Source organism: Hipposideros armiger, unplaced genomic scaffold (assembly GCF_001890085.2).
Source record: "Hipposideros armiger isolate ML-2016 unplaced genomic scaffold, ASM189008v1 scaffold_527, whole genome shotgun sequence".
Taxonomy (NCBI): domain Eukaryota; kingdom Metazoa; phylum Chordata; class Mammalia; order Chiroptera; family Hipposideridae; genus Hipposideros; species Hipposideros armiger.
This window is the reverse complement of record NW_017731877.1, coordinates 724,177-747,422: the sequence shown is the minus strand read 5'-3', so window position 1 is coordinate 747,422 and position 23,246 is coordinate 724,177. Positions and strand designations below refer to the sequence as shown.

The 23,246-nt window shown below is 35.1% G+C and overlaps 1 protein-coding gene across 10 annotated transcripts in view; it reads left to right on the top strand.

The window, feature by feature from the left end:
- Window positions 1-23,246, top strand: part of GRIA4 (glutamate ionotropic receptor AMPA type subunit 4) — a 380,852-nt gene that overhangs the window by 123,270 nt on the left and 234,336 nt on the right. For all 10 annotated transcript variants that reach the window (XR_002126866.1, XR_002126867.1, XM_019668471.1 and 7 more), the window contains one exon: window positions 8,287-8,526. Coding sequence is in view for 8 of the 10 variants with exons in the window: in XM_019668471.1 (XP_019524016.1) it covers window positions 8,287-8,526 (240 nt within the window). In the remaining 2 variants the exon portion in view is untranslated. The remainder of the gene's footprint in view (window positions 1-8,286; window positions 8,527-23,246) is intronic.

Sequence of the window (23,246 nt, the reverse complement as noted above, 5' to 3'; positions counted from 1 at the left end):
TCCTGGCACAGGATTCCTGGGCTGGGGCTGGGACCCCTCCCTCTTCCAGGGAGACCTCTGCTACTGAGGTGTTCCTCCCTGTGTTCAATCACTGTCTGTGGATTTGGGGTCAGCTCTTTTTGCATCTCCACCCCTCCTATCAGCCTCGATGTGGCCTCTTCTTTATATTCTTGGTTATAGAGGTTCTGTTCATCTAGTATTCAGATGATTCTTGAGGTTGATTGTTCTGTAATTTATTTGTAATTTTGGTGTCTTCCTGGGATGCAGTAGGCATAGCATTTACCCAATCCATCATCTTGGACCCCACCATCATTCATTCAATAAGTTTTTACAGAGCACATACCATGAATCAGGTATTCTGTTACATGTGTTATGTTAGATACAGTTGTGAATAAAATAGGAATGGTTCCTTATCATTGTGGAGTTTGTAAGCTATTTTAAGTGTTCTTAGTTGCCTCTATTACCCCCTGCAACTATTTGAAATTTGTACCACTTTCAAACACCGTCATCAAATCTCACTGCTACAACCTTGCCTCCTATAAAGTGCAGCTAGGAAACTATCAGTCCACACACACCTTATATAATCTTTTGATCTATGAAATCTCTGGAATGAGGTACCTTTCACACATCTGTACATCTCATTTAAAGCCAACCTTATATCTTTCCTTGACCCCATACACTCTCTCTGAGTGAACTTACTGAACTAGTACCCCTTATCTTCTTCTCTACTGGATACATTCCTTCAACCTAAAAACATGCTCAAATTTCTTCTAGCCCCTCCATAAAGAGACAATTAAGTTCATGAACTTTCCACCGTGTAAGTCCACAGTGGGAAGTCCATGAACTTAATTGTCTGAACTTTCACGTGCATGTACGCACGTGTTTGTGTGTGTGTTTGTGTATATATCTATATATATATATATATAATATATACATATATTATATATATGGTATATATCATACTCTGTAGAGTCATATTTCTTTGAAGATACATTTAACTACGTCAATAGTGAAAACCACATTTTATTGGTATCTAATCCAAATGTTGGTGGAATCATGAACTTGAAAATGTATTACTGGGAATTTACTATTATTCATATTGCTATTATCTCTTAGAAGTTGATATGTACAATGACAGAATCTCTATAGTACATTTTTTTGCAAAGGGAAAAGAGTTTTGAATGTTTTGGTGAAAGATTTTTTTCTTTTTTCTTTTCAGTACCTAAATAACCAGATTCCATATAATGATTTTATCTTGCTACCACTATGTATGTTCAAGCAATTGGCATATATTTGTTTGCCTAACATTTCTAGATATCATTTGTCCCTGTGGTAATCTAAATGTAATTTTAGTCAGAAATAGAAATGCAGACACTGAGATCCCAATGCATATATCTTTTACAAAAAGGTCATCTAGATGATCCAGCATATGCTTACATTACATTTAAATAACCATTAAAATGTTAACAGCAACTTTACAAAGTCTCACTGACAACTCATGGATCTCTAAAAATAAATCCTCAAATAAAATTTTGAAAACTATTTTCTATAACATTTTAACTTTTGACTTTTCATTGAAAAATTCTACTTTCATCTGCGAATTCTCTTAATACACTAATAATATTTGCTATAATCTTGAAATAAATTGTTTTCCATAGTTCTATCCTCAGACTAAAGTTTCACCACACATTCTTACTGAAAATTCTCATACTGACTCTGACACCCACTTCCTTCAATATCTGTATATTTAATCCATTCTTTAGCTTAATCTCATATTTTTATATGCAACTACCTACTAGAAATCTGATAACTTCAAACTCAACACATTCAGAAAGGAATCCATTGTTTCTGATGTAAAATTGCTCTTCTTTCATAGTGTTCAAGCAAAATATTTCCAGCCTATCCAAGCCATCATCCAATATGATACCACTACTATTTACTCATTCATTTGAGATTAGAACCAAAAGTCATCCTCAACCTATCCTCTTCCTCATCCTCCTTCCTCCTCATTCTCTTTACCTAAGAGTATATTAGATTCTACCTAATTGACTCCTAAATATTTCCCAGATACGACCTCTATGCTTTATGCCTACCACCTCTGCTCTAACTTACTCTTTTATTATCTTTTTCTTGGCCTACTATAATAACCCATGTGGTGGTTCCTATGTCTTTAATCATGAGTCTTCAAACCTAACCTCCACAGATAGGTATCATTTCTTCAGTCATCCTACCCCATGTCTTCTGGGCTGAGTTAAGTACTGCCTTGTGCCTTCTTATTCCCCGTACCTATTCCTTATCACATTCACTCTCTTGAAGTATCAATTTATATATCTGTCTTACCCACTAGAGTGTGAACCTCTTCTCAGTGGAAATACTATATTAGCTGTATTTTATTAAAAATGTTTAACACAATGACTGAAATAAACTAGACAGTATTAAACATTTATTGAATGAAATAATGAATGGTAGTCTTAACTACCTTTTTTTGCAGTGCATTCTTTCTACGAATATGGAAGAAATACCAACATCTATTATACTGCATAGTACTGTTTGCCCAAACCAAGAAGCATTTATGTTTATGTTGAAAATGGATAGCTTACTCATCCAAATTCCAATAATGACAAGGCTGGACTATTAACATAATTACCTGAAGTGACATAGTAATAGTAATGGAAGTGGTTGGGCTTGTAGCTTACTGAGGAGCGCATACTCCAAAATAAAGCATTCATATTCAATTGAAAAAAATTTTTGAAGGACAAACTCATATTCTCTAGATCTAGGGTGTCAGATTGGTGATACCTCTTGTATCATAAGTCCTATTATCTTAGCTCAGAAAATGGCAACTCTTAGACAAATGTGTCCTACACATCATATACAAATTGAACAGCATAAAAGATAATTTAAAGGGCCAGCCGAGTGGCGCGATGGTTAAGAACTGGCTTGGGATGCCAGAGAGCCCCGGGTTGGATCCCACATATGAAGGCCAGTGACACTGCACTCCACAGCTGAAATGCTGAACAACAGCTCAACCTGGACCTGGGTTGCTGTGAGTCGCCAGCGAAGGCATAGGCTGCAGCCCCTGTGGCAGTGGGTTGCCATGGGCTACCGTATGTAGCCAGCAGCCAGCGTAAGTGGCCAGCAGCCACAGTGAGTGGCCGTCCAGAAGCCGGTGACTAATCGGCCTCACCCGGGAAGAGCACAATGATGGTGCCAACTTGGGCCAGTGAAGCGACGTCCTCTACAGCTAGACTGAAGAACAAAAACGACAGCAACTTGTCTGTTCCCCTTCCCCCAATTCCCCAATAAAAATCTTTAAAAAAAAAACATAATTTAAAGGGTTTTAATCGTTTTTTCTTTTCTGTTTTGCTCTCGTCCTATTTCCCAGACCCAATGTGATCACATGCCTTATGTTACACTGTTAATTCTCTGTCAATTTATCATAGTCCTTCTAGTTTAATTGATTCCAATTAATTAATTAATTCCAGTTAATAGTGACACATTTCCAGCTGCAAGTTCCAATCATGTTTCTTCTGCTATAGATGTGTGAATTTCAAAAATAAAAATAAATAAGATTCTTTACAAGAAAAACAATTTTTTAAAACATTCTGTTCAAAGACACTAAGAAATGCTCAGAGAGAAGGGAGGAAAACCTGAGTGTGGTGGTAATAAGAAAGCAAGACAAAGAAGCATTTGACAGAAGTGCCCAAAGTTTCAAATACAGCAAAGGATTCCAGTCAGATAGGAGCTAAAATGTAAGATTTAGGATATAGTTGGTCATTAGCAAAATTGATGAGAGTGGTTTTGGTGGCTGGGAAGTACAGAAGCAAGATGAGTTAGAAAGAGTGTAAGTAGAAAACTCCCTCAGTAAAGGTAACTGTTCCGGAAGGGGTGGAAAGAGATAGGAAGGATGGGGTCAAGAAAGTTCTTTGTTTTGTAAAATGCAAGAGTTAAGCTTGTTTTAAAGCATTTAGAGAAAGCCTTTGACTTTGGGTGGTGAACACACAATGCAATACATAGATGATGTGTTATAGAATTGTACTCTTGAAACCTATATAATTTTATTAACCAATGTCACCCAATAAACTTAATTTTTAAAAAAGCATTTAGAGAAAGCCTTTAAGCAGAGGAAAGTTGAAGATATAGGAGAAAGGAAAGGACACTAGGTGGTACAATGGCCTGTGTTCTTTTTATCCATGCCACTGTGGTGATGTAAAATTCAGTTCAGCCCTTGGATTTATGTCCCACAACTTGAGAAACTGAGCTAAGACCATGTCATTTAATTTGTATGTGATTTAGGACTATAAATTATCACAAATTATATAATAATTTGACTTGACTTGGCATCTGGAATGTGGAATCAGGAATGAAATTGAGTGATTACCTGATGAGAAGACAGATTTAATTAATTGAGACCATTAGGTAAAAGATGAATGGATTATTACCATGTGTTTATATTATGTGTTTAGTTACATAATACATGATCCGAGTGATATCATTAGTGAAGCAGGATATACAATATGTGATTAAAATTATGATTGGATTATTTCATTGAAAGTCTCATCCTGATTAATGTTTGTATCCCAAAATATGTATCAATCTAATATCATTGCATCTTCTTAGTGATTAAGCATCCATTCTTGTTTATTTTATTTAGCCATGTTATACAAGAATGTTAAAATTCAGTTTATTCCATTTTGTGTATTCTGAACATGTTGATATTCAGCTTAGTTTACTCTCATTAATTGATGTATGCATTTAGATAGTTTAAGAATTTCCATTGTTTGAATAATTATTTGTATGCTAAGCAACAATGGGTGTCATAAAATATAACCAAGCAAATTTTAATTTGAGTGTTTACAAAGCTAGATATAATGCTAACTATGAAAATAATTATATTTTAAAATTTGAATCTATTGGACCAAATAAAATACTATCCAGGGTATCACAAGAATTGCTGTAGTCTCAAAATAAGTTTGTTAAAGGCAGAATGACAGATGGTTGTGGGAAACAGAGAATAGACAGATATTTATGATGATGCTTATGAATGAAAGCAGATAGAAGATGATTAAATATAAAAAAACATTAAAATTGTTGAGGCCCAAATGGAATAAATTAAAATAAGTTAAATAGTATAGCAGGCACCAGAGTAGTGGCAAGTTATGATTACCTCGCAAACAGCATAGTAAGAAAAAATAATACAGGAACTTTATGCAGAGTATGTTAATTGTTTCTGACCATTTTAAAGTAGTGTAACACTTTTTGCACATAAAATATTATATTGGCAGTAGCTCAGTATTTGAAATAGATGAAATCAGGAGTGCTGTTGGGTTTTACGGGGAGAGATGGGTACCAGGGAAAGGGGTTCAGCCTTGCCCACCCATTTCTGTGTCACCAAAGGTTCTCATGCAGAGCTATACAAGTCCTCCCAGGGAACTTGTGGGGTTCCTAAAAAAATACAGTTGGGAACCAAAATTTGACAATGGTATGATTTTAAAGTCCCATAACAGAAAGGACTATGTAAATGTTCATTATACGCAAGAATAATTTAAAGTACATGCCTTGTAAATCCAATTAGCTTACATTTTCTCAAACAAGTATTAAAACTGAAAGCAACAAAGGAATAAGACAAACAAACTAAGAAACAAAAACTCATAGACAGGGGCAGCTTGGTGGCTCAGTTGGTTAGAACGCATGCTCTGAACAACCAGGTTGACAGTTCGATTCCCACATGGGTCTGTGAGCTGCACCCTCCACAACTAGATTGAAGACAACGACTTGAGCTGAGCTTCCAGTGGGCATCCAGATGGCTCAGTTGGTTAGAGCATGTGCTCTTAACAACAAGGCTGCCAGTTCAATTCCCACATGGGATGGTGGGCTGCGTCCCCCGCAATTAGATTGAAACAACTACTTGACTTGGAGCTGATGAGTCCTGGAAATACACACTGTTCCTCAATAAAATTTCTTTTTTAAAAAAACCAAAAATCTCATAGATATAGACAATAGTTTAGAGGTTACCAGAGGGTAAGGGGGACGGGGTGGTAGATGAGGGTAAATGGGATCTAATATATGGTGATGGAAGGAGAACTGACTCTTGGTGGTGAACACACAATGTGATATATAGATGATGTATTACAGAACTGTACACTTGAAACTTATGTAACATTCACAAGGTTAAGGTCTGATCCAGCAGCTTGATTTATCAGCTAATTTAAGTTACAGAACTGAATTAAGTTGAAACCCAAGATTCACAAATGTTACAATATGATGTGTCTTATACCTTGCAAGAAAATTACAGCCAGCCACACTGCTATACAAGTTCTCCTGGGGAACTTGTGGGGTTCCTAAAAGAACAAGCTTTTCAGGTTCACCAGTCTACTCAGGTGATCAAATTTCAGTTCTTGGGTGAACTTAGAATTAGAATTGAATGTTCTTCTTTAATAGTTTTTTTTATAAGCCTTAATACAGTATTCATGAAAGTAACTGTTATTTGTTATATGGAACCTGAATACTTACTTGGTTTTGGATCAACTGTAGTATTTTTACCCTCTAATCCTTTTACTCTCTTATTAAATAATAGAACTACTTAAACTATATACATGCATATAGAAAATTTATGTTCATAAAATCTGTCCCTTAATCATTACCTCATGTGTCCTTGTAGGACAGTACTTTTATATCCATTATCTTATATTTTATGTATATAAGTAAAAACATTAGTATTTGAGCTTGTTTGCAAGGTTTGCAGTCTTTCCCCTATATCTTACTGTCAATTCTATCCTAGTCTTATCCATTTGAATATAGACTGTGGTCCTTTAGTTGGGATTTTGTTTTTCCAAAACATACAATATCTCTAAGAGCACATCATCTAAAGAAGCCCAACAGCATTCATTTTCTCTTACTATTACACTCTCATGTTATAATTGCATTGCTTAGAATCTATCTCCATTTTCTAGAGACAAAATAAACAAGAACAGAAGAAATACTTCCAGGTTTTATTCATTTATTTTATTTAGCTATGCTTCATAATTGCCTAAAACTCAGACATTATAGAATATAGATATGTTGTTAAGATAATTAATTTTTTCAAGAATCTAGTACTGCCTTAACAAAGCAAAATCTAACTTCTTTTTATCACTATAAACTACTTCTTAGATAAATACCTCTAGATTATCCAATACTCTAGGCTTCTTAATGAACTTAGTTAGCAATTACAATTAGTAACCAAAATAAAAAAACATAGAAATTTGTAAAACTAAAAAATTCTTAAACTAGCTATATAAGCCAAGGAGAAACAGGACCTTTAGCCATATGTGATAAACTATAAGAGTAACTTTGGACTAGAAATTCTGTCAAAAGGGTGATCAAAATATGACAGGGCAACAACCTAGAGAAGAATTATTTTTTCTTTATAATTTGCCTTATTGTCCTTGCAATAACTAGGAAGATGGGGGGAAAAGGCAAGGTCAGACGGGGCAACAGTTGACCTTGGGTCTTCATATTTCAGAGGGACTTGGTTGTGTTACGTTTGGAATTGCTTTGTTGTAGCTTTATGTCCTACTTAGTAGTTATGCAAGCTGGCTGCAATTCCACTAAGCATCTAGGATATCCCAAAAGTGACTTTCCAGGCAGCATAACTTCTATTTTCAAACATAATTCAAGAGAACTCTAAGATTGTGATAAAAAATGAAATTGCCATTGCAAAAATAATAATAATAATAATAACAACAACAACAACAATTTGGGCTGAGGAACAAATGCAGTTCAATTCAAATAGAAAAAATAAGCATGTAGATTCAGAAGTATGGCACTAAGTAATTTAATTGTTCTTCTAAATAATATTGTGAAATTTTCAAATTAAAATATTATATTTTTGCATGTAAGAAAACAATGCAGAGAAAAATTTGGACTTGTCACACCTAAAAGTCTCTAGCATAGGATTTGCCACATTACCATGGAATGTCGTATATTACTTTCTTTTAGTTAAATTTCTCTTTTTTCTCTTTAATTCAAATTGGCTTCTTGAAAAAGGAAGCATATAGCATCAAGTTATCTCACTCAATGCAGGGCTTTGAATGCAAGCTCAAGAATTCATTAATTGATTATACAATTAATTACAACTTCACTTTTACCCTTTTTTTATATTCCTGACGTACCAATGATGCAGAGTTGGGTTTTTTTGGTTTTTGTTTTTTTGTTTGTTTTCTTTTCACTTCAAGGACTATAGATGTAAAAGTTAATTTTAGCGTGCACTAATAATTTGTGTTTTTTGTTTTTCTTTTGTTTCAGTCTGCTCCCAGTACTCTAGAGGAGTATTTGCCATTTTTGGACTCTATGATAAGAGGTCAGTGCATACCTTGACCTCATTCTGCAGCGCCTTACACATCTCCCTCATCACACCAAGTTTCCCTACTGAGGGGGAGAGCCAGTTTGTGCTGCAGCTAAGGCCTTCCTTACGAGGAGCACTCTTGAGTCTGCTGGATCACTATGAATGGAACTGTTTTGTCTTCCTGTATGACACAGACAGGGGTAAGTCACGATTCCACATCTCTATAAGTAAAACTTTAATTTTTAATCTGAATGGCCTTGTATACTTGTGTGATTTAGCAAATTATTTTAATTGCTAATGTGGTTAAAATCAGAAAATGGTCAATGTGTCTTATTGGTATTTTTATCTTGACTCTGGAGGAAAGATTCTAATTAGACAAGCTTTAAATTCACAATGTTACTCATGAGTAAACCATGCCTGGTTACTTAGTTGAAATTAAGATAAACATTTTTTTTAAATTTCTGTAATGATATTTCAGGTACCATAAAATAAATGTCTTTTAATTCAAATGCAAATGATTTCATGTTTTGGAACATCTTTAATAGTATCAGGTTGAGCCATACTGTTGATTTTGAAATACAAAAGTTTAAATGAGTAATTGAAGGGTCATGACAATGACAATGGATTTGGTGGTACGGCTTCTGCTTGCTGGCAACCCTTAACTTTATCTTTACCTATCAGGATGTAAAGATTAATAAATGATACCATACAACCCAGGCGTTAGAGAAACAAGGTGGATAACTAACATTAAATTATTTAAAATTCATACACTTTTGTGTAAAGCACTTTGACTTTTCATCTCGAGACATAACTGAAGGAGTTCCTATAGATATATATTTTTTAATTCTGTTTTTTTTTTATTTAGTGACTAGAATCATAGAAACATATTATATTTCAAAGTAAACATCAGGAATCACCTGTGCAGTTTTGTCTTTGGTCCTTTTTCCTTTAAGGGTAAGAATTATGAGAAGACAAGAAGTTAGACTAAAAGTTGAAACAGGCAGCAGTTTAAGAACATTCTTTAATAGAATTCTATCTGTGAAATGAATAAAACAATAAACATAAAAACAATAAATAGGTAAAATACATCTTTTGAAGATATAATTACCTTCAAATGTCCAAAGCATAATTTTCTATACTCAGATAAATTCTCATTAAAGGAATTTATTTTTTCTCATTAAAATTTGTATCTTAATTAGGTTAGGTAGAAACAGTATTTCATATAAGATGTCTTATGAATGGTACTTTTAGAACATTACTTATATTGGCATTCTTGGTAAATTTTCCTTTCAGAAACAAGCTCAAAAAATTTATGTCATCAACGTATTTTCTGCATGGTTAGAGAATACTCTAATTCTCATTTGGAAATATGGGAACCTACCCATATCTCATGACATTATTTTCCAATAGCTAACAATCCAAAACATCCCAGCAAATGTAGTAAGTTTAAAGAAATGATCACTCTGTTTGTTTCTAACTTTTGGAAAAATCCTTAAGCAAGAGGACACTAAAAAGTGAATCATACCACAAATTAAAACAACAATGAGATGTCACTACATATCTATTAAAATGGCCAAAATGCAGATCACGGACAACACTAAATGATGGTAAGGATGTAGAGTAAAAGGAACTCTCATTTATTGTTAGGACTGAAAATGGTACAGCCAATTTGGCAGTTTCGTACAAAGCTAAATATACTATTATCATATGATCCAGCGATCACACTCATTGGTATAGATCCAAAGGTGGTTAAAAGCTCTTGTCAACACAAAAAACTGCACACAGATATTTATAACAGCTGTATTCATAATTGTCATAACTGGAAAGCAATCAAGATGTTCTTCAGTAGAAGAAAAGATAATTAAACTGTGGTACATTCAGACAATGGCATGTTATCTAGAGCTAAAAAGAAATGAGCTATCAAGCCACAAAAAGACATAGAGGAAACTTAAATGCATATTATTAAGTGAAAGAAGCCAATTTGAAAAGGCTATATGCTATATGATTCCAACTATATGGCATTCTAGAAAAGGCAGAACTGTGGAGACAGTAAAAAGATCAGGTTGCCAGAGGTTAAGAGGAAGGAAAGATGAATAAGAGGAGCACAGAGGATTTTTAGGGCAGTGAAATTGCTCTGTATGTTATTGTAATGGTGGATAAATGTCATTACACATTTGTCCAAAATCATAGAAAGTACAACATCAAGGATGAACCCTAATGTAAACTATGGACATTAGGTAATAATGATGTGCCAGTGTTGGTTCAAGTGCAAAATGTGAGAACCAAATGCAAAAAAAAGTACACTTCAATAAAATTTTAAATTTTAAAAATTGAATCAATGTTAAGAAATATATACTGGGATATGAATGAGATGATTCTTCCTGTGGTTTATTATAACACAGCTCATTGTGCCACTTTGAGCCAAAGATCCTTATTTTATGACATCTTGGTCTCACAGAAACACCAGTAGAAACTGTCTCACTTTTTTCCTCTGCCCCTGTGTAATCCAATCTCTAGCAAGAAAAGGGTTGTAGGCATCACCCTTCCCAACCAATCAGGGATTAAAAGTGGTGCTTTACTTTTACACCAGTTTGCTTTGCAGGATCCCTACTCCTGCATAGCAAGTCAGATGTCCCAACCTTGAGCCACCTCTGATTACGCCTCACCATGGGACCTCTCTAGTATAAGCAGACATACTTACTTGGTTATTTAAAGATTCATTCTCTTGGTTAAATTTCGGCCTTCAAATGCTTAAGCCCATCATGGTACAAGCACTGTTTCTTCTAATAATGGCATCTTGTAACCTTTAACCTACTTACTTGATTGCTGTGCAAAGCCTCCTTTTTCCTTGTCAACCCCCTAAAATGCAATTGTTCTACTTCTAACCGGTTGACACAAATCACTTTAGAATTTGTTTTCTCCAGTAGTTAATTGCTTCAGGATGAATAACTAGTCCTTTGTATTACCTTCTATTGTAGTAATCCAACTAAACTTTAAAATAGACTCTTTTATTTCAAGTGGTAATTGTATGAATGAAAAATAACATGTCAGAAAAATGGCCATTTCTTCATATTCAGATGGCTTACTCTGCCATGATACACCACCATGCTCCCCAATATTCTGGGTCTTAATTGACTTCTTGCAAAAGACAAGAATAATTTTTCTCCTTTTGAAATTTTCTAAATTAGGATCACAAACCCAATTTATAAACTCATGGATACTGTGCTGAAAGTTATGTATCACAATCACCAACTAATGCACAAACCTCAGTTATGAACATATGATTTACTTGTATTGTAAACATATTTGGTAAAGAGTCATCCATATTTCCACATCGTGAAGAAAAAAGAATACATATCAACACTAAAGATCAGAAAAATTTTAAAATAATGCACAAAAGCAAGTGTAAAGAAATTAGTATGGAACATTTTGGTACTTTTCCCTAATCCTCTACTGTTATTATGAAATGCTTATCTAAACATTTTTCCTGTTATAAGCAATTGCCTTAATATGACCCTGAATTTCCCCAAAACTTAAGTGAAACATGACTTCTGATGCATCATAAATCCTTATTTTAGAACAAGTTATTTCATTGATCCACTCAATTATTTCTGAATCTTTATCCCTATAGTGATGTAATGATCTCTTAAGATACAAGAGGTTCACTCTGTCATAACCTAAAGTAGTATTTTTATGTTGAATTACAATCAATAAAAGGACTGGTACTTTATTTCCTCCGATATGAGACCTGTGTTCTTGTCCTGAACTACTATTGATGAGCTGTGTGAACCTGCCGGTATTTTTGTCCACATCTGGAGAGGAGAGGAGAGGAGAGGAGAGGAGAGGAGAGAGAGAGAGAGAGAGAGAGAGAGAGAGAGAGAGAGAGAGAGAAAAGAAGAAGGAAAGAAGGAAGGGGGAGGGAGGGAGGGAGGGAGGGAGGGAAGGAAGAAAGTTGAACTGTCTTATCTTTAAAGCCTATTCAAACTACCTGTAAGGTTTCTTTATATTTTATATTTTAAATATGCTATTCTTTCCCAGGAAATGTTGGACAGAAAAAGAAAGATAGTAGGTAGCATAAGTGATCTCTTTATCAACAGGTGATCCCTGCTTCTGTTCATTTGACTGACTCTCAAAGAAGAAAAAAAAGTTGTTCATTTACTTATTCATTCAATATATTTAGTTAGTATTCAATAAAAATTTTATCATTCAGTTCGTATCAGTCATTTTGATAGGTATTAAGAATGCATTCAATGATGAGCAAGGCACTACTGAAAAGAAATTAACTCACTTGCTCTGACTTCATTAGGAAATAGAACTTGACACTCTGCGTGACAACCAGAAATTTGCCTTTGATGTTTCTACAATTTTAATTTGGAACACAACAATTTACCAAATAGATCATTGCATTTTTTGGGGGGAAAATCAATTATAAAACATCATTTAAATACAAAGTTTGATAAGATTTTTGAGTTCATAAATATGGAGCTATTGAGTGTTTGAAATATGGCTTATGCATCTGGGGAATTGAATTTTAAATTTGGTTTCATTTTACATAATTAATTTAAGTGGCCACATTTGCCTAATGGCTACTGTATTGCATAGCATATCTAACTAAGGATTTTATTTGAAATAGCAAATTTCACTTAGTGTGAAATTTCTAAATCTCTTCCTGACTCATATTTTGCTATGTAAGAAAAGACCTTAGAGGGCCAGCCAAGTGGCACGTTGGTTAGGAGTTGGCTTGGGATGCCAGCTCTAAGCAGCAGGGCTCTGGTTCGGATCCCACATATGAGGGGCAGTGATGCTGCACCCTCTACAGCTAAGATGGTGAACAACAGCTCAACCTGGAGCTGGGCTGCGATGAATCACCGGCAACAGTGTAGGCTGCAGTGGGGCTGGCTAGCAGCGAATGTGAGCTTTCATGAGCTGCTGAGAGCTGCCGTCCAATGACTGTCAAGCAACTGCCTCACCCGGGAAGAGCACAATGATAATACCAAAATGGGCCAACGAAGCGACGTCTTCCACAACTAGACTGAAGAACAAAAGGACAGCAACTTGTCTGTTCTCCTTCCCCGATTCCCCAACGCTGTTCCCCTCCCCCAATTCCCCAATAAAATCTTTAAAAGAGAAAAAAAAAACAACTTAGAGAACATTCTGTGCATGATCCTTTTTATAGTGATTTTTAAACTGCATTGTATATACATTTACATATCTTTTCTTCCCCCAGAAATACAAGTTCTTCTTCAGTAATTGTTATATCTTATTACATTTATACCTATTGTGGCTAGTGCAGTAACCCCTGATAGGCATACTATAAATATGAAATGAACTAATGAATTAATCAAGTGAAGTGCTTGACAATAGATATTAAGCAATTTTAGTGCTCTAATAACTAATGATGTAATTCATTTTTAATTAATGATAAAATAATGATATTTTAATGGATCAAACAGGTGACTGAGTAGTCAAAATTTTAAATTCTCCTGTAGGGATAATACTTTAATTGTATGCAATTTTCTTGCCAAGAAAAAAATGTGCAGCAAGCTGAAAAATAACATTTTGATTTAGACATAGTTTAACTATATATTTATAAAATTAAAAAAATAATATTTTTGGTAATAAAAAACCTTAACAATTTTTTTCAACTCCAATAAATGTGATGTCAGCCATTGTCCATGAGTAAATGACATCAATTTAAAATTTATAATATGAGCAATGGCTATTTTCCCATATGAAATAGATCTTTTCCAGGGAAAATATTTATATATTTATTTTTTTATCTGTGTCTTTTACCAGAATTTAAAGTATTTATGATGTGTTTATGGCCATTTCTAATACCACAGGTAACAAGGTGAGTTTATGATCAATGAACAAACAAAGAGATACAAACCAAACATTTTAAAAATTCTAATGATCACTGTCAGTTTTTTTCAAAACTCTTATAATAGCCAGCAATTTTGATCTCATATCCAGAGTAAGCAATGGCTGACATTGACATTATTTCACTTAATTTTGATTCTTTAAAGCTTAATGGGCAACATTTTACTTGCATTAGTGTATTCCAGGCCTATGATGTTATTTAACAGTTTACTAAATATCTTGTATCTATTATCATATTAAATATTATAACATTATATTAATTGTTCCCAGGGAAGATATATGTATATTTGGCAAAGTATAGAGTATAAAACTTTACTTTGGCTTGTTTTGGCTTATTTCCTTTGGTCTGTTTTTTTTTTCTTTTTAGCATTTTTTTTCACAAAAATACATTCTACACATTGCATAACATATTTTCAGAAGTGTAGGAAACAATGTGGATGGCATAATATGAATATGCTGCTATCCCATGCTGAAACAAGTGCAAAAAAATGATGAAAGAATAGAAAGAGGAGTATGTTTGTGCTAAGGGGGAGAGAGCCTGCTATTTTATTTCTACATTTTGGGTTTTAATGCATATATGCCTTTTTCTTTTCTTTTCTTTTTTAATTTGAGCCAAGCTGATGACATATGCCAGGGAGCAAGATCTCAAAAGCTCCCCATGCCTTTTATTTTTAAATTGCCTTAAATCCTTTCACACAAAAAAGTCAAGATCTAACTAACAGAAAAAGAAACAAATGAGTAGGAAGAGACGTGAAACACCTTTAAATGATATCGTTTTTACTCCCAGTAAACAACTCTGAATAAATCACTCTGGAGAACTCTTCTATCTTCCTTTTGGGTTTCTCAACTCCAAGTCTCTCCTCCTTTATTTTCTTCTCATATTGTCCCATTCTATTGCTCTTTCCTACTTTCTCTTTCTTCCCTCAGAATCTAGAGTGGATAGGCAATATGATTTCAGGTCACTGGGAACTTTAATGCTTCCCTCGTCCATTACCAGTTATGGGCTTCTAAGATCCCCTTAAACTCAAATCCAAAAATGACAAAGGGGGATGACAGAGCAGATAACTCTAAGGGGTATAGAGTAATGACTTCAATTCACACCAAAGTAAAATTATTGATATCTGCTCCTTCATTGAACACCCTTTCAAGTAGGGGTGGGATGGAAAGGATCAGGGATGCACCTGTCAACTGGACTTGGAGCCACTCAGAGAGGGGCATTCAGTTTCTACAGTGCTGATTACAAGCACAATTCTTTTCCTCCCTCCCCCTATCTCCCGTTCCTAATTACCACACATGCTAATACTCCATTAATTGTGCCACTTAAAATGCTTCTGGCCCATTTTTTATATTAAAAACAAATTTAGGAACACAAACGTAAAACAGAGTTCATTGACATATAAATTCTGGAGAAGTATGAATCTTTTAGATTCTAACCTGGTGTTATCCATAAGGGATGAATAATTTATCTTTAATTCTTGATAGTATTAAGACATATTTTCAACTTATTTCCTAACCCTGAAAGAAAATCTTTAAGTCCAAAACTCTCACCAGGATGAAGAGGAGTTTCCTTTTTGTAAATGCCCATGATGAGGGAATTATCTGTGTGTATAGTGAACCCATTAGGATTTAGATTGGGGTTTTTTTTGTTATTGTTTTTTTTTCAGCTCATTCAAATATATTTGCTACTGACATTTATTGAAATTACAGTCAAGCTGACCATGCCAAATATTTACTTACTGCTAGTTGCCCGGTGTGGGAATAACCCACCAAAAGGAGAACAATACTATATCTTTCAACCGTGTATCACTGCCTTCCTGCTGGAACCAGGCCAGTGGGAGAGCAAAGAAAAACACAGGTATAAAAATAACAATGGAGGGCCAGCCGAGTGGCTCAGTTAGTTAAGAGCTTGCTCAAGAGTGCGAGCTCTGAGCAACAGGGTTGCCAGTTCGATTCCCGGACTGAGCTGAGCTGCTGCTGAGCTGCCAACAGGTGGCAGGATGGCTCAGCTAAAAAATAAAAAAATAAATTAAAAAGGTACAAAAGTATTTGCCTTGAAAAGTAACAATGGAGCTTTCTGTGAAAATTCTAACGTGTAATTGAGGGAGAACTAGTTATTAGAAAGAGGCAAGGCATTTCCTTCATAACATTTCCTTTGTCACTGCAATGTTTATTACCTGGCTTCATTAACCCAGATTCCACAGGCTGCACCACTGTGGGTTAGGAAGGGGAGCAATGGACCAAAGGGTGAGCGGATGGGATGAAGGAACACTGGTGAGGGTTTTTACAGAAGGGCTTATGCGTCCCACCCCTTTTCCCCAGTGAGAGGAGGCAATGGGAAGTGCACATCTATCTGCCACCTCCCATTTTCCCTGGTTACAGAATGAAGGATTTGAGGTCAAATGCTGGAAGTCATAGTCGTATTCTAAAGGAGTGCTGAAACCTAACATGGGGAGTGAATCAGAACAGAACTGCCAAACAAGGCGATTAGCAAAGAACAATGATATGAAGCTAACATGGGGGTAATCCAAGAAGACAGCAGAACAAGGAGCAGTCACACAAGCAGTGGGCTGACAGAATGGAGAGAGCCTGCAGACCAAGTCTACAAGCCTGCAGCTGCTTTTGTGGTGCCAGCAGCCTCCCAGACTTTCACTTGAAAGGCTGAAGAGGCCTGAGTGGGATGGCAGGGAGAATCAGTATGCAATTCTCCATGAATGTTTGTGCTACGTCAGCTTAGTTGTCACTTATTAGGCACTAGACACACAGATGACTGACTGACAGATCGCCTGCCTGGATGTTCATTTCCCTTTTTCTTCCCACTGTGAGTGTTCAGTCTCGGAATAAAAGATAAGAGCAGATCTGGATAAGACCTCTGGAGGCCCTACTCACTGAAAGGTGATTGTGCCCTGCCTCATGGAAATTCAAACAAACAAATTACAGAATAAGTGTATAGGAGTCCAGCAGTTCTGATTTTTCCTCTCAGGGTCACCATTTTAATGCTTAAAAAATATATATTAAATTTGTGTTTAAAAAGATTCACTTTGGTAGAGCCCTGAGCATATGCTGAACCTGTCAATGGAGTTATTCAGCCATGTCTGAGGACCAAGGGAAAGGGGACTTGTTCCTGGAGAATCCTTAGGTTGATAGAATGTGGGTATAACATTTTAGCAATTTTCTTATCCAGAAAGGACAAATTGTGTAAGCTTTCTCACTGGTTCCATCTTTTCAATGACTTATACCTTCTAAAGCAGTAAGTTTTCAATTGATTTGTAATTTCCTGACAACTTCTTCATTAAAACAAAAAATTATCTGAAGATCTGGGGGAAAAATATTTCTTTTAAAGCTCCGATTAAAATTATTGCATCAAGATAACTTCTACTGTCTCAATAAATTTTTCCTTCTATTATAAAAATGGAAAAAATGCATACGTAATGACAAGGCATAATTAAGGTCAAAATCCTTACAATGCAAAATTTATATCCACAGTAACATTTACTTAACTAATGTGCTTTAGAGTTTATTCACCAAGTTATAAGTCACATGATACCAGGGCTATGGAAAGGAAGCAGTAACTTATTACTTGTTGCAATAGAAAATAGTTCCTAGATATAAATTTCTTATAATTGTAGCTATGACAGCCTTGCCAATCTTTTGCATGTCCAAATATTATAGAAAATGTTCCAGCATTCTGTGAGCTCTACAGCCCAGGTGTTGTCAGTGGAGGACAGTCATGGATCACAATGTTGAGTGGCTGGATTCAAATCTCAGCTGTACCACTTATTACATGTTTGAGCTGGGTAAATTCCCTAGTATTGCTAAATGTCAGTTTTCTAGTCTGAAAAATAATATTAATAATCAAATTTACCCAATCACTCTGAGCTATACATAAAGGGTTTATAAAGTTGCTTTTGTATAATAAACTATGTAAGTTATAGTTATTATCCTGTTGTTATCATTATTATTATCATTATATTTCTTTTAATGCCATAATAATTAATGCTTAAATCCAATAAATATTTATTTTAAAATCATTAATCATGAATCAAAAGTTTTTGATTAATATTTATATTATGAGAAACAAACCTTCATAATTCATGAACATTTCTGAGTAAATATGCTAAATTAATGAGGAAACTAACTGAAGCATAAATTTGTGATTCTTATTCTTTGATTCCTTCACAGACTTCCCTTCCTCTAACATCTCTTAAAGTGCTGGTATTCCCCCTGGGTTCTGTCCTCAGCCACTTTGCCTCAGTAAACTTCTTAAACACATAGCTGCATATGTCGTATTCCTGATTCGAATGACTTCATGACTTTTCATTACCCTTCATATAAAGTCCAAATTCCTTAAATGATGCTCCACAATCCATCTCCTGATTGCTTCTCCCATCTCATTATACAGTCCAGTTCCCCGGAAACACCATGCACCAGTGAAAATGACTTTTCTAAAAATTTTGAGCACACTGTATCCTTCCACTTGCCTTGACAGCTCTGCAAATGCCATGCCCTCTTCCTCTAACAGCGCACATCTCTTTTTCCTACAGTGGCCCCTATTCATCCCTCAGATCTGAGCATAACTTCCTTCAAGCAGTCTTTTTCTATACATTTTCACTCCAGTGAGTTAAACCCTCTCTGTGTGCTCCCATAGCACTCTGTATTTTCTCGGTCAGACACAGTACTCTATGTGTTTAATTCTATGCCTTTGTCACCAGGCTCTCTTTCAGTTCTGTAAAGCAGGGAGTATTGCTTAAAATTATATATCACTATGATGATCGTTGATAGTTGATACTATTGCTAAACACAGTAGTCATGTCGTATAAAAGATTACATTCCTACTATTTTCCAAAATTTATTTTAAAGATTTTATTCAGTTTTGATAGATGCCAGATTAAGATCATAACAAACAAGCATTCTCCCTCTACTAGAGGAAAGCAGCGTAAACACCCATCTTTATAACAGTCTGTCACTTTAATCTGGGAAGTAGAGAAAAGAATTTTGTGAGGGATATTGTTGTCTGGGCCATTTACATTTTTCCTTATCTATACCCTGCCAGCAAGGAGTCCATGTCATGGGGTAGTTATGTGAGTGCATTTTACTCTCTCTCTCTCTCTCTCTCTCTCTCTCTCTCTCTCTCTCTCTCTCACTCTCTCACTGCACTGGGAATCATTTAGCTCTTTACATATGAATTTTAGGAAAGGATATTTAACATGTACACTTCTCTCAATTCTAACTTAGGGAAGATTTGAACTATGACTCTAGAAAGTTCTTCTATTTATAAGTATTTTATAATACCCCCAAACACAACCTTAAAGGGCCAATTCAGAAATAGACAATAAGTGAAGTATACAATTAAAACTTACATTTTGTCATTAATAAATCCTAAGGTGATTATTTTTCTGTAGTTTCATATTAAATTTCATGATTTATGATAGTTCTTATGTACATTTTTACCTGAGATATATCTTAGTTGAAGCATTTCAGTTACTTCATTTTGTGAATTTTATATTATCTATATTATCTAAGTTTGCACTCAAGTATTTAGAAAATAAATAATAGTCCACGTGTCTACTAAGTCTAAAAAATACCCTTCTAAAGTAAATTTATATTACAAAAAGCTCCTACCCCAAAAAATCTGCATTGGTTCACATAGGAACTATAGATAGTATATTAAGAAGTTATTAATAGCAGGTTTTAAATAGCTAAAATGGCTGGTTAGCTAGAATGACAAATTTGAGAGTGAGTTGTGTTCTTCCATATTAAGCATATGACTTTGTATTATTGTAGTCAGGGAAATGCAAGTTGTTTTTGAAAAAAAGAATGGGGAAAAAAAAGACTATAGAAAGGGAATTTTTATTTTCCTAAGAAAGTCTTCTTAGTAGTACCTGGACTGGAAATTACTGTTTCTTCTCTAAAAATATGAGAACAACATAGGTTTATTCTTACTAGATCCAAGAGACCTATTACACACAGCAGTTGTCAGAACAAGGTCAGCTCTCCCCTTGGGCCAGGTGTAACTATAGCCAAGGTGTTCAGTACCCAGAAACACGTAATCAATGGTGTCTTCTATGGGTATAAAGAGTCTAAAATATGTTCTCTGAGGGAGTGGACCATAAAAGCAGTACAACCTTGAAAAGTGAGTTCAAAGAGCATCCCAAGTTAACTAAGGCCATCATGCAGCTGAACTCAGTGCAGATTAACACAGAGTGCAGAGTGAAACAGATCATGGAATAATCAAGATTTTTCTGATTCAATATAGAAATATGCTCCTATTGAGCACTGTAATTCTGTACACAGATATTAAGTTAAAAGACATGGAGTAATATTTTTAAAAATAACAATAGAATTGCATCAAACACAACAGCAAGAGTTAAGGCACTGAAAACTTATGGACATTAGACCAATTAGAGTGAGTTTAAAGGGGCATTGAGAAGATGAAGTGCTTTGTGGAAATAAAAGTAGAACAATGATGCTGAACAGCATAGCATCAAGTCTGAGAATTGTGCCTTTGATCACTCATAATAAATAAAATTTTCCAGTTACCACAAATCTTCATAGGTCTGAAGCTTTTCACTTCTAACCTCTAGAACAGGAGTCAGCAAAATACAGCTGGCAAACCAAATCTGACCAATATTCTTTTGTTTGCAAATAAAGTTTTATTGGAAGACAGCTTCACTCACTCATTTATGTATCATCTATGGCTACTTTCAGACTACAGTGGCAGAGTTGAGTAGTTTCAACCAAGACTGTAAACAGTAAACCAAACTTTTATAATACAAATATATCTTCTGAAAACTATCTTTAAAATAACTCAATAAATATTTATGAAGTTGATTTCAGGAACTATATAAGAGTGTGAACATGAGTACCATGGAAATGGTATTATAAATCCATAATATCGTGAGCATAGGTACTCACACCTGACGTATTACTGACCTAACAAATTCTGAGTTTTCATACCTTTCACAATAGTGATAGAAGGTTCCTTTCAATTACTGAATAAATAAAACTCAAACCTTTCTACTTAAAGAATAATACTTACCATTCATGAGAATACTCTAGAGTCAGGGCTTAATCAAAGCCTCTAATGTGTAATATCAAATTAGGGATTATGCTAGCCAATTGTTTGTTTGCCTTTATGCATGAGATGGGTTTATGGTGGGGGGGACCTATTTCCCAAAGGCAACCAAGCATTTGGAAGTGTTTACTGTTTATGTATACATGGTAGTTGAAGTAAAGCTTCACATAAAATTGAGTTTTTTCTTATCTCTAGTCATTTAGTTTATTAGTTTGTTTTATACTGCCTTAAACTTTATGTTAATGAAGTAGTAGATATAAACTTTGGAAATTAAACTTGGAACCATTGTAATGTAACAGCACTTTTAATTTTAGTATAAATTTAGACTTACAAGGTGTAATCAACAATATGGTGAATGTTGAAATAAACAAAATTATTACAGTAAAAGTCACATTGCCATTAACCCCCCTCAAAATACTCCCCCTCGCTTTGAACACACTTGTCCCATTGTTCTTGCCACTTTCTGAAACAGTTTTGGAAGTTCTCTTTCGTGAATGTCTTTAGTTGTGCTATCGTAGCTGCCTCGATGTCCTGTATCATTTTGACTTTGGGGAAGAGCCAGAAGTCGCATGGTGCCAGGTCTGTGAATAAGGTGGATGAGGACACACCATAAAGTTTTTATTTGACAGAAATTGTCATACTAGAAGTGATGTGTGACATGGAATCTTTCCATTGTGATCACAAAATACAGTGAATGCTGCTGCTGAGTCCCATCCAACAAAAAGGCAGGGGTCTTCAATACTTTCGGAAAGCAGCACATCAAAACTTAGTAACAGTTTGTGACAAGTTTCAACTTGTTTAGTGCAGTCAGTCGGGTGTGAGCTATGGTTGAGAGAAGGTGTGTTTTAAAGTGTGCTGTAAATCATCCTCCATTATGACAACACTCCATGTCACACATTGCTTCTGGTATGGCAATTTCTGTCAAAGAAAAAGATTATGGTATGTCCTCATCCACCTTATTCACCAGATCTAGTGCGATGCAACTTCTGGCTCTTCCCCAAAGTCAAAATGACCATGAAAGGTAAATGTTTTGAATTAGACATTAAGACAGCACAACTAAAGTCACTCACGAAAGATGTGTTCAAAGCGAGGGAGAGTATTTTGAGGAGAATTAATGGCAATATGTCTTTTACTATAATATTTTTTTTTTAATTTAAACATTCACGGTATTGTTTGATCATACCTCATATTTCCAAATACGTCTGCATATATGGCTTAGTTTGGTTTGATGACTTACATACTCACTAACTCAAATAAAAAATAGATGAAAGGCAGCGGCACCTTTATCTCTAAGCTGGATAGCTACCGTAGTCTCTTAACTGATTTCTCTGTTTCTATTCTTACCCCAGTCTGTATCTTCTCAACATAATAGGCAAAGTGAACCTTGAAAACAGGCAGATCACATTTTCCTGCCCAAAGCTATCCAATGGCTTCCTACTCACACAAAGTTCTGACGATGACATACCAGACATATTCTATCCTCAGGGCCTTTGTACATGTTTTTTGCTCTGCCTGGAATACTTTTTCTGCAGATATAAGAAGACCTCACTCTCTCTCCTTCTTCAAGTCTTTGCTAAGTGTCACCTTCTCAGCGAGACCCTCTCTAACCACCTACGCGCTCCCTCCTGGCATTCCCCATGCTCTTTTCCTGCTTTATTTTTTCTCTCTAGCACATTTCACCACCCTACATTCTGTGCATTTTACATATTTTTACTTATTTAACATAGGCTTCACTGCAACAGGGCATTGTGTTTATTTATTCACTGCTGTATTCCCAGGGTCTAGAACTGTACATGGCACATAGAAGATGCACCATACATATGTGTTAAATAAAATTTGATAAATGGATCTAAAAATTGGCAAGAATAGTGATGAAAGCAATAAAGAACTGGAGCATGTGCAATCATCTAATACTTATCACAGGATAGGGTGGTGGTCTGGAGTTCCTGAGGCCCAGGAATCAATGAG